General features: G+C 41.9%; 1 protein-coding gene across 2 annotated transcripts; it reads right to left on the bottom strand.

Moving 5' to 3' along the window:
• Window positions 1-2,679: 2,679 nt before the first annotated feature.
• On the bottom strand, window positions 2,680-11,352 carry LOC129824239 (myeloid-associated differentiation marker homolog). Of its 2 annotated transcripts, XM_055883715.1 has the most exons (3): window positions 11,298-11,352; window positions 10,227-10,340; window positions 2,680-4,758 (listed from the first exon to the last, which is right to left on the bottom strand). In XM_055883715.1, the coding sequence occupies exon 3, from the start codon at window positions 4,625-4,627 to the stop codon at window positions 3,746-3,748; it is 882 nt and encodes a 293-aa protein (XP_055739690.1). In that variant the 5' UTR covers window positions 4,628-4,758; window positions 10,227-10,340; window positions 11,298-11,352; the 3' UTR covers window positions 2,680-3,745. The 2 variants fall into 2 exon arrangements, with proteins under 2 accessions (XP_055739690.1, XP_055739691.1); XM_055883716.1 differs by lacking the exon at window positions 11,298-11,352 and having other exon boundaries at window positions 10,227-10,749.
• Window positions 11,353-13,181: the final 1,829 nt, after the last annotated feature.

The raw sequence follows: 13,181 nt of genomic DNA, 5'->3' as shown, positions 1-13,181 counted from the left end.
AATAATTATGTCCCCCCCACTTCTAAAACCAAAGTTGCACCCCTGGTGTGACACACTGTATACTCATGCTGGCCACAACGCTCGCGTTACGTCCGCTCACATTCAAAATACATTTATACATACATGTTATTCAATCACTTCATTCAAACTGCTCGAGCTCGTCAACGAGCGTCTGCATGGCCAGGTGCTAAAACAGAACATAGTTCTATTTTTGACACTTGTCGCACTGCAAGTCCCTCCTCTCCCATCTCCTCATTGGTTTTTAGGAGCAAATACCCACGTGGGTGATTGGAAGATGAACTAAGTTCCACACTCCAGTCCAGATGGTGGTGGTGGTATTGCACCTTAAGAACAAATTCTTATTTACAATGACGGCCTACCCCAGCCAAACTCTAACCCAGACGACGCTGGGTCAGTTGTGCGCCGCCCTATGGGACTCCCAATCATGGCCGGATGTGATACATCCTGGAATCAAACCAGGGTCTGTAGTGACGCTTCCAGTCAGTCAGATAGTCCAAAGAGTTGGAGATGCTTTGCATGTTGAAACATAGTGTATGGTGCCACATTCAAAGCAACTGCCTGAACTGATGGCAGACACCTGACAGTCCTCAACCCAGAATGGACAACTCACTCAGATCCCTGGTTACATATAGGCAGGTGTCAGATACAGAGTTAACATTTTAATATGGGAAACAAAGTTCTATAGATTTTGATAGAAACTTACCTTTAACCTTTAGATTTTATGCCCTCAACCCTGATCATTATCAGGGAAATTAGAATTTTTTTGAAATTATATCCATCAATCCCAGTATAGAAGGCGCCAAACATATTGCTTCCTTATAGTTTTCAGTCATAGGAATGGGCATAAGTATTCTTTGTGCACATAACATGCTTTCAGAAATGGCCATATTCTGTCATGGTTAAACAACTGAGGTTGAATGGCAAGAGATGATTGTTTTTCAGTCCTTACCTGTTTCTTGGTCCTTTGCGCTGTAGCTGAGTTTGTATCATGGCTTCTGTGTTCACGCATCACACACACAGACACACTGATCAGTACAACAGTAGATCTACAAAAGCCTGTCATGATGATAATAGATTCGCTCCTTCAGCTGCATGGTCACTTCAACCAGGTCTATCCTTCCTTAGGGCTGGAGATTCCTTGTGAGAGTGGAGGTGAGCTGCACAGTAAGAGGCCAGAGACACCAGACAGGATCTGATTGATTTGAGCTGACCAATGAGGCAAAGATCAGATGCCACATCTCCAGCTCCAGCATATGGGCAGCTTTGACCAGCGTGAGCAGCTTAGAGTCCTCCTGTCTTCAGTTCCTCAACCATCTCAGCTAAAATGGTGTTTCTCTTCAGAATTGGTCTTGGAGTGAAGGTCTGTCTGCACTGAGGACAGCTGAAGATCTTCGAGGAGTCATCTTCACCCCGGCACCTCCTGATACAGCCCATACAGTAGCTCTGTCCACTGGGGATAGCTACTGGTTCCTTCAAATTGAGTAGCAGAATTGCTCTCTATCCGAGGACCTGTTTGTGCCATTCTCTACCACAGAGGTAGAGGGAGACTGCATCAACTTCTCTGGAGCAGACTGTGGCATCTCATTTATAAATCCTACATATACAAAGCAGCAACCCAGAACCACACCCCCTACAGCGGTTTGGGAGGTGGGTGGGATGCTACTGTGTGTGTGCGTGTGAGTGTGTTTTGAGAGAGATCAGGAGAGAGAGATTGAGAAATAATCTTGGTGTTAATGGTTTACTTTTATTACATTTACATTTTAGTCATTTAGCAGACGCTCTTATCCAGAGCGACTTACAGTAGAGTGCATACATTTTATTACATTATTTTATTTTTTACATACTGAGACAAGGATATCCCTACCGGCCAAACCCTCCCTAACCCGGACGACGCTATGCCAATTGTGCGTCGCCCCACAGACCTCCCGGTTGCGGCCGGCTGCGACAGAGCCTGGGCGCGAACCCAGCCCGGCCTGGGCGCGAACCCAGAGACTCTGGTGGCGCAGCTAGCACTGCGATGCAGTGCCCTAGACCACTGCTCCACCCGGGAGGGTGAACAAGGACTGTTGCGGAAAATTATAATCAAGTGAGAGAGACTACCTTGTTATCTTCTTGAGGCCATGAGTTGCGGGTCGCTCCTCTTTTCAGTTTGCTGCAGCTAGCAATTGGAACGAGTTCAACAAACACTTAAACAGGACAGTTTTATATCAATTTCTTAATTCAAAGACTCAATCATGGACACTCTTACTGACAGTTATGACTGCTTTGTGTGATGTATTGTTGTCTCTACCTTCTTGCTCTTTGTGCTGTTGTCTGTGCCCAATAATGTTTATACCATGTTGTTGTTATGTTGTGTTGGCACCATGCTGTGTTGTCATGTGTTGCTGCCTTGCTATGTTAGGTCTCTTAGGTCTCTATGTAGTGTTGTGTTGTCTCTCTCGTTGCGATTTGTGTTTTGTCCTATATTTATATTGTATTGTAGCTAGAGTGGAACCATTCCTTTAAAGAAACACAGCATTAGTAGATACAGAAATGTCTTACTATTGCTAAGCATTAACTATTAATATTAAACAAATCAAGTAAATACGTAATTTCTCTCTCAAAGGACACAAGCACAAGTAAATAGTTACAGACACAAGAAGTGATTGGCACACAGGCTTTAATATATCACATGGGTTTTATTGAACACTGGATTATATTCTCCCAAAACACTGATGTGGTAGGCACATTCTCAACAGGCACAGTGGAATAAAAAAACTCAACAAAGGACATGTCATGTATCAGTAACAGCAGGAAGTAGAGAGAAGAAAATGCAGCAAAAAGATGTCTCCCTCTCTATGACAAAGTGGACATTCTCATCCACAAGAGCAAACTGACACAGTAGTACAAACCAATGGGCCAGATTAAGGATAATACACGTAACTAACAACTTACTTTTTATTCTAAGATGTTTTTGGAGAGCCCATCACCTACAGAGAATGAGTTATAGCAAACAAGTGTCAAACAGTAAGTGCGCATTACCTTTTGAATATATTCTTTCAACATACAATAAACTCTTGGCAAACAGCTTGGCAGAATATGAAAATATATTTTTAAAAAATGTGAAAATAGGAATATAAAATAACCAAAAAGCTAGGCTAACATACAATTTAACATGAATTTCTAAACTAAATGTTTTTCAAACATTGGAGCAGTGTACAAATTTTCTAGGAATTACTTAAGGGTTTGATTGAGATTTTTTTTCTACTTTGTAACTCCAAACTAGGTAGGTGTGAGTTGTTCTGTAAACTGAATATTACATCTACTAACAGTATTGCATAATTTCTAAAAAAGCCATGCTTATAAAAAAGACCATTCAAAGTTAAAGGTTTAACTATAGTAACATCAACATACTCAATAAATCCATTCCATCTATGGAACACTGTGTGTTTGTGTGTCAGATAAGCAGAGATAAAACTTTAAAAAAAAAGATCTGGTCCATCTAATCTGAAATCTTGGGTCCATAACACCATCATTGTGTAAGGATTTTTTCCTTTGCATGAAATACCACAGCAATCCCCTCAATGTATAGTCCCTCTCTGGGTGAGTAGGTGACTTCTGTCTGAACATTGATGTATAAATGACGCAAAATACAGTAAGCAGTTTATTTCATTACCTCTTCATTTCTACTCCTCAACCTCTCTCTACATTGTAATCAAATCAACCACCTCCCTCTTCCTTCCTCTCACACAGTAACAAACACCAGTCGGGCAGAGTAGATCAGGTCTGCCAGGTAGAGCACAAAGTTGACTGCAGTGAGCACAGCCACAGCCACCTGCTTGTCCCAGTCGCACAGCCCTGCATATCTGCCACAGCTATAGGGCCTGGAGGATCCCCCGTGCTTCTCGTCGAACTTAAAAATGGGCCAGATGATGGTGGCGGAGAGGTACATGGCGACAGCCAGTACGGCGTAGGCGGACAGGAAGCGGGCAAAGGGGAATGGCAGGCAGCCGGTGCACTCACAGATACACAGCACTATAATGGCCGCTGACAGGATGAAACAGATGCAGAAGACGGCCAGGCACCACCTCAGTGCATTGTGAGAGTCGTAGGACACTGGGTCGCTAATGAAGACGAAGATGACGCAGGCTACAAAAGTCTCACACACCTTCAGCAGACCCGGGGCGGTGGCCATGTAACCTGCTACCTCTCCTGGCCTGGCTTTGCTGATGCTCACCTCACAAATGTAAGCGATGGTTGCCAGGCAGGAGAAGACAGTGGCCACAATGCGGTAGTTGTGAGTCTCGCTGCGGGAGTTCTGGCCCTTGAGGAAGTAGAGGGGGAAGATGATGGAGGCAGAGAGGCAGAGCAGGGAGGCGTAGCAGGCAAAGGTGATGGGGAAGTTCTTCCAGGAGACAGGGGCACGGGTCTGCAGGCCAAACAGCTCCACCAGCAGCACCAGCAGGGTCCCAGCAAAGCTGAAGGCCCAGCAGAACACACACCAGTCCCCTGTGCCATGGGAGAGGTTGGCCCCATGGACGGTCACAGCAAAGGCCACACAGGAGAAGACCAGAGCACACAAACGCACCCAGAACAGGGGGTTGGAGTGCACCACCACTATCGGCATGATGGGATATGGATGATGCTTGACAACTAGAATGGATTAGATTAAAGTGAAAGGCTGAATAGGCTGGAGATGAGATATTTATGTGGAATACTGTAGGACTACTGTTCTTGGTGCATCTGGTGCAGAGGGATCTATAAGGAGACACAGAATTGAGAGCAGCTTCAGTAACAAAGAACAAATTAACAGAATGCATTCATATAAAAACAATGAAGTTCAAATAGCAAGTATTGATTCCATTATGGTTTTCATAAAACATTCGTGATGGTGTATCACATTTGACGACATGAAGACAACAAGTGCATTTTTTGTCATTATCTCCTTGTAAATGTAACATAATAATGGGTGACAATACACAAAAGTGTATCAATTCAATCATGGATTTCGCATTTTAAATACCATGTACAGTTGAAGTCAGAAGTTTACATACACTTAGGTTGGCGTCAGTAGCACTCATTTTTCAACCACTTCACAAATTTCTTGTTAACAAACTATAGTTTTGTCAAGTCGGTTAGGACATTAACTTTGTGCATGACACAAGTAATTTTTTCAACAATTGTTTACAGACAAGAGTATTTCACTGTATCACAATTCCAGTTTACATACAATAAGTTGACTGTGCCTTTAAACAGCTTGGAAAATTCCCGAAAACTTTGTGATGGCGTTAGAAGCTTCTGATAGGCTAATTGACATCATTTGAGTCCGTTGGAGGTGTACCTGTGGATGTATTTCAAGGCCTATCTTCAAACTCAGTGCCTCTTTGCTTGACATCATGGGAAAATCATAAGAAATCAGCCAAGACCTCAGAAAATAGATTGTTGACCTCCACGGGTCTGGTTCATCCTTGGGAGCAATTTCCAAACGCCTGAAGGTACCGCGTTCATCTGTACAAACAATAGTACGTAAGTATAAACACCATGGGACCACGTAGCCATCATACTGCTCAGGAAGGAGTTGCGTTCTGTCTCCTAGAGATGAATGTACTTTGGTGCGAAAGTGCAAATTAATCCCAGAACAACAGCAAAGGACCTTGTGAAGATGCTGGAGGAAAAAGGTACAAAAGTATCTATATCCACAGTAAAACGAGTCCTATATCAACATAACCTGAAAGGCCGCTCAGGGAGGAAGAAGCCACTGCTCCAAAACCGCCAAAAAGCAAAAGCCAGACTACGGTTTGCAACTGCACATGGGGACAAAGATTGTACTTTTTGGAGAAATGTCCTCTGGTCTGATGAAACAAAAATATAACTGTTAGGCCATAATGACCAACATTATGTTTGGAGGAAAAAGGGGGAGGCTTGCAAGCCGAAGAACACCATCCCAACCGTGAAGCACGTGGGTGACAGCATCATGTTGTGGGGGTGCTTTGCTGCAGGAGGGACTGGTGCACTTCACAAAATAGATGGCATCATGACAAAGGAAATTGGGCAGAACTGAAAAAGCGTGTGCGAGTAAGGAGGCCCACAAACCTGACTCAGTTACACCAGCTCTGTCAGGAGGAATGAGCCAAAATTCACCCAAATTATTGTGGGAAGCTTGTGGAAGGCTACTCGAAACATTTGACCCAGGTTAAACAATTTAAAAGGCAATGCTACCAAATACTAAGTGAGTGTATGTAAACTTCTGACCCACTGGGAATGTGATGAAAGCATTAAAAGCTGAAATAAATCATTCTCGCTACTATTATTCGGACATTTCACATTATTAAAATAAAGTGTTGATCCTAACTGACCTAAGACAGGGAATTGTTACAAGGACTGAATGTCAGGAATTGTGAAAAACTGAGTTTAAATGTACAGTTGAAGTCGTACGTTAACATACACCTTAGCCAAATACATTTAAACTCCGTTTTTCACAGTTCCTGACATTTAATCTTACATTTTTTTCCCTGTCTTAGGTCAGTTAAGATCACCACTTTATTTTAAGAAGATGAAATGTCAGAATAATGTTAGAGTGATTTATTTCAGCTTTTATTTATTTCATCACATTCCCAGTGGGTCAGAAGTTTACATACACTCACTTAGTATTTGGTAGCATTGCCTTTAAATTGTTTAACCTGGGTCAAACTTTTCGGGTAGCCTTCCACAACCTTCCCACAATAAGTTGGGTGAATTTTGGCCCATTCCTCCTGACAGAGCTGGTGTAACTGAGTCAGGTTTGTAGGCCTCCTTGCTCGCACACGCTTTTTCAGTTCTGCCCACAAATGTTCTATAGGATTGAGGTCAGGGCTTTGTGATGGCCACTCCAATACCTTGACTTTGTTGTCCTTAAGCCATTTCGCCACAACTTTGGATGTATGCTTGGGGGCATTGTCCATTTGGAAGACCCATTTGAGACCAAGTTTTAACTTCCTGACTGATGTCTTGAGATGTTTCTTCAATATATCCACATAATTTTCCTACCTCATGATGCCATTTATTTTGTGAATTCACCAGTCCCTCCTGCAGCAAAGCACCCCCACAACATGATGCTGTCACCTACGTGCTTCACGGTTGGGATGGTGTTCTTCGGCTTGAAAGCCTCCCCCTTTTTCCTCCAAACATAATGATGGTCATTATGGCCTAACAGTTATATTTTTGTTTCATCAGACCAGAGGACATTTCTCCAAAAAGTACGATCTTTGTCCCTGTGTGCAGTTGAAAACCATAGTCAGGGTTTTTTATGGTGGTTTTGGAGCAGTGGCTTCTTCCTCCCCGAGCGGCCTTTCAGGTTATGTTGCTATAGGACTCGTTTTACTGTGGATATAGCTATGTTTGTGCCTGTTTACTCCAGCATCTTCACAAGGTCCTTTGCTGTTCTGGGATTGATATGCACTTTCGCACCAAAGTACATTCATCTCTAGGAGACAGAACGCAACTCCTTCCTGAGCAGTATGACGACTACGTGGTCCCATGGTGTTTATACTTACGTACTATTGTTTGTACAGATGAACGTGGTACCTTCAGGCGTTTGGAAATTGCTCCAAAGGATGAACCAGACCCATGGAGGTCTACAATTTATTTTCTGAGGTCTTAGCTGATTTCTTTTGATTTTCCCATGATGTCAAGCAAAGAGGCACTGAGTTTGAAGGTAGGCCTTGAAATACATCCACAGGCACACCTCCAATGGACTTAAATTGTGTAAATTAGCCTATTAGAAGCTTCTAAAGCCATGACATCATTTTCTGGAATTTTCCAAGCTGTTTAAAAGCACAGTCAACTTAGTGTATGTAAACTTCTGACCCACTGGAATTGTGATACAGTGAATTATACGTGAAATAATCTGTTTGTAAACAATTGTTGGAAAAATTACGTGTGTCATGCACAAAGTAGATGTCCTAACCGACTTGCCAAAACTATAGTTTGTTAACAATACATTTGTGGAGTGGTTGAAAAACGAGTTTTAATGACTCCAACCTAAGTGTATGTAAACTTCTGACTTCAACTGTATAAGAGGATGTGAAAGTATAGGTTCCATCTTTTCATTCTCTGAGAAGGCTTTATCAGCTGAGCGATTCCTGTTCTATTAGTCAGTGAGTCAGTGTCACTGGACATGCTTTATCCCCACCCCCGCTTTTCAGACAGGCGTGGTGCTGAAAGAGACCCCCACCCGACCTCACAGCCAATCTGTCATCGGCCACTAACAGTCTCATTATCCAGAGACACTCTGAGTAACTATTGCTCCCTCCCACTCCCTCAAGCCACTCTCTCCTCCAGTCCCCTCCACAAATTGTGAAGAGTCCATGCTCCCAGTTTACATAACGTAGGAGGGACTAAAAGAGACACACCTGTTTACATTAACAAGATGTCTTGTTCAAACAGCAGGGGACAGAGAGTGGGAGCAAGAGGGAAGGGATGTGGATAGAGAGAAATAGAGGAAACAGACAGATGAATGAAGATTTTCAACTATGGACAAACTCAAAGTGAGAGTGAACAAAGCAGTCAGGCAGAACAGGCTAGTTGAAGTAAGTAAAATGTGGAAATCCCTGTGCCTTAACCTCAGAAAGGCATATTTTAAACACAATGATGAAGAGGAATAGCAGAGCAGTGAGTCATCTCCCTCTCTCATTCTCCCTCGTGCACCCTCCCTCTTGTAAGATTTTCCAACTCGTTGATTTATCCCAACTATGCAGACTACTGCCGAACTGCTAACTGAGTCAAAAGGTGCCAAGTCCCCTTTCCCGATCTCTCTTTTTTATATTTGACTGATTTACCTTCTTAAATCTCTCTCTCTCTCTTTCTGTCTCTCTATCGAAGAGAAACACTAATCATGTAAACCACTTAAAATAAACCTATGGGAGGAAGTAATGGAAAAATCCATCCAGTCCCAGCCATTACTTGGTACTTATGAAATCATGTTAGGAAAATGGGTATGCCACCTTTTAGGGGGTGGCATGGAAAAGACAGCCTTTCCTTTCGAGAGGTGCTTAAAATAGGCTCATAGGCTCACACATAGCCTGGACAGGAGGGGAAACAGGATACACAATAGCATACTTTTGCACAGTCACACACACACACACACACACAAGCTTGAGGGTGAAGAGGGCAGGCTCAGTGTTTGTTTGAGGCAGGGTTCACGAGCGTTGTCATGACACAACATGGTTAACTCAATTTCACCCGTAATCCAGATAAAGAGCCATAGGCTCCAAGACTGCTAGGCATAGACAGTCTGTCAGCTAATGATCCCACAATGGAGGGAGGGAGAAAGGGAGAGAGGGAGAAAAAGTGAGATAGAGGCACAATACAGTGATGTAAACTGTAAACTGTAGACACTGAATACTGTAATATTGAGATATTTTAGTCACTGAGGATGTTACAGAAATACACTAGGCCATGATGTACTGTATTGTTAAAACCAACGTGTCCAAAATGTTCACGTTGTTTCACCATGCTCCATAGGTGAGCTGGTCAGATGCAACAATATAGGGGGAATATTTGTGTTATAACAAGTGTTCTGATCAATAGTAGGGACTATAGGAACGCCTGCACCCACATTCCCACAAACTATCAGAGCCCTCATATTCAAAATATTCATCTATATTATTCATTGTTTCACAACTTTCCTGTTATTCTGACAGCTGTAGCCTACTGTTATCCTTCCGTTATTCTGGTTGCTCATTGACAACCACAGTCTGAGATGGGTGTGACGCTCAATTGTGCCGCGCCCTGGAGTTTCTCAGTGTTAGAACAAAACGAGTGTATCCCCCCATCAAGTCATTCATATGAGGCAAAAGACATTTGAATGGCAAAACAGTTTAACAACACTGCATAAGTTATTTTCTTGACTATCCCTGTGTCCAAAATACTTCTAGGCTATTTGATGTGCAAAAGGGGATGTTTCAATTGCATAGTGTAGAAAGCTCACCCCGAAAGATAAACAACATTCCTGGAATTAGTATTTTTAATATACTGTGTTTAAAACTATAAAAGGCATGCAGTTAGGACGTGTTTAAAACTATAAAAGGCATGCAGTTAGGACGTGTTTAAAACTATAAAAGGCATGCAGTTAGGACACGTTTCAACTGGTTGTACAATTTGTAGTCATCATGTTGAGAAAAAAAACTCTCGAATAGACCTCTATATTTCACAATCTCAAATATAACACTGTAACCAAAATGTATTACCTTTGTTACGTTGTGGCTGCAATATCCTCAGTTCTCTCTCAGGATCTCCAATCGAATGAGAGTTTGCCAGCGTAGCCCTCCTACAGTCATAGTAAGAAAAGCACATCCACCCAGCTCCACGCCCAGTGCAAACCAAATTAGGTATCAAATGTCGCCACCATTTTTCTACTGCGCGCCATCTCATCCCTCCTCCACGCAAAATTGCACTTGACTAAGTAGGCTAGTTTCTAAGATGAATTGATTGCACGTTTTCTGTAGGCTACAAGTGTGTTGCCAAATTCTAGAAGTCTGGATCTGTGCGTTCTCCATCAATAGGTCAGTATTTGAATAATCACTATATTAACAACCTGATATACACAGTGCCTTCAGCAAGTATTCACACCCCTTTAGATTTTCCACATTTTGTTGTGTTACTGCAGGCCTGGGCAATTATTTTCCATGGAGGGCCACATTAGAATATATTTTTGCCATCGCGGGCCAGAATCATATTACAGGATTATAAATCACGTCCAGATATGCTACTTATTTTACTTTTTTAACATTCACAGAAATACACCACATCCATGTTCTCCTTTTGGTAGGTATTTTCATGCTTAAACATGCAATGAACTACACGGAGGGAAAGGTACACTGTACATTCAGCACCAGAACTCTTGTTAACGGGTATGCACAAAAACACAAGAGAGCTCAACCTATCATTTAAATTACTCAATCAGTCTGAGCAGTGAAGTCTCAGATGGGCAGCGAAGTCAGGTAACGTTATAGTTTCTGACGTCGCTATGCGCAGGATTTCTGAAACTGTTCACATACATAGGTTGACCCAAACAGTACAAACATCTTCTGAACATGACTCCTAATCTTTGGAAAGTTTTGTTCATTAAGAGATGCATAGAACCTCGTCAGTGACATTGTTTTCAATAGTTCTCCAATCACTGCATCAGACTGAAGATCGATAAGCTCAAGTAGCAGGTCAGTGGGAACGTTATCCACATTTAAGGTGAAAGGAGCCTGTCACCAACAGCATGTCATTTTCCAACACCTTCAAATTCTAAAAACGATGAGAAAACTCACCGTTCAAAGCACTCAGCAGCGACGTATACACCCTCTGGTCATGTGATAGGAAACAGACTAATAGTAGTGTCGGAAGGTGGGTGAGATTGTTGGCTTCTACTTGGCGGGTCAGGAGTAATTTTCCCTTGAGGCTTTGACAAGGCTGTACATCTGATGTTGAAAAAGGCCAAAAAACACCCTACATTCATTGTCTACTTTCCTTTTCATTGAAATCTTTGAAAAACGAATTTTTGCGCAATTTCTAGCAAGCTACTATTTGTAACTAACGTGTGTGTCAGCCTGTCAGTCACTCTGTCCTCGTGCAGTTGTTATTTATACGTGCCTTCAAGAGTTAAATCATTACACAAAGGCGAGTATTCATTGGGCTTTTTATTTGGTAAACAAATACGTTTACGATCGCAAATTCTTTATGTGATCAGAGCATTTTTCTGCGGGCCTCGTTGAATTAGGTCGGGGGCCGAATCGCCCAGGCCTTTGTTACAGTATGAATTTAAAATGGATTACATTGAGATTTTGTGTCACTAGCCTACACAAAATGCCCCACAATTTCAAAGAGGAATTATGATTTTAGAATTTTTTTACAAATTAATTAAACGAAAAGGGGAAATGTCTTGAGTCAATAAGTATTTAACCACTTTGTTATCGAAAGCCACATAATAAGTTGCATGGACTGAGTGCAATAATAGTGTTTTAAATGATTCAATGACTATCTCATCTCTGTACCCCACATACAATTATGTGTAAATCCCTCACCTGAGCAGTGAATTTCAAACACAGATTCAACCACAAAGTCTAGGTAGGTTTTCCAATGCCACACAAAGAGCACCTATTGATAGACGGGTAACAAATAAAAAGCAGACATTGAATATCCCTTTGCGCATGGTGAAGTTATTAATTACACTGGATGGTGTATAAATACATCCAATCACTACAAAGATACAGGCGTCTACCTAACTCAGTTGCTGGAGAGGAAGGAAACCGCTCAGGGATTTCACCAAGAGGCCCATGGGGACTTAAACAGTTAGAGTGTAATGGCTGTGATAGAAAACTGAGAATGGATCAACGACATTGTAGTTACGCCACAATACTAACCTAAACGACAAGAGTAAAAAGAAGGAAGCCTATACAGAAAACAAACTATTACAAAACATGCATTGTAATAATGCACTAAAGTAAAACTGTTAAAAATGTGGCAAAGGAATAAAATGTATGTCCTGAATACAAAGCGTTATGTTTGGGGCAAATCCAACACAACACATCACTAAGTACCACTCTTCATATTTTAAACCATGGTGGTGGCTGCATCATGTTGTGGGTATGCTTGTCATTGGCAAGGACTAGGGATTTTTTTAGGATGACAATAAACAGAATAGAGCTAAGCATAGACAAAATTCATGGAAGAAAACCTGGTTCAGTCTACTTTCCAACAGACACTGGGAGACAAATTCACCTTTCAGCAATAACCTAAAAGACAAGGCCAAATATACACTGGAGTTGCTTACCAAGATGACATTGAATGTTCCTGAGTGGCCTAGTTACAGTTTTGACTTAAATCGCCTTGAAAATGTATGGCAAGACTTGAAAATGGCTGTCTAGCAATGAACAACCAACTTGACAGAGCTAGAACAATTTTTTAAATAATAATGTGCAAATATTATACAATCCAGGTTTGCAAAGCTCTTAGAGACTTACCCAGAAAGACTCACAGCTGTAATTGCTGCCAAAGGTGATTCTAACATGTATTGACTCAGGGGTGTGACTACTTAGGCTGAATTAGATATCTGTATTTCATTGTCAATAAATTTGCACACTAAATACATGTTTTCACTTTGTCATTGTAATATTTGTGTTGTGGAGAAATGACCAGGCAGGAGACGGGAGTAC

Source organism: Salvelinus fontinalis, chromosome 26, assembly GCF_029448725.1.
Source record: "Salvelinus fontinalis isolate EN_2023a chromosome 26, ASM2944872v1, whole genome shotgun sequence".
In the NCBI taxonomy this organism is placed as follows: domain Eukaryota; kingdom Metazoa; phylum Chordata; class Actinopteri; order Salmoniformes; family Salmonidae; genus Salvelinus; species Salvelinus fontinalis.
The sequence above is the reverse complement of the archived record's forward strand: the minus strand, read 5'-3'. Positions and strand labels throughout refer to the sequence as shown.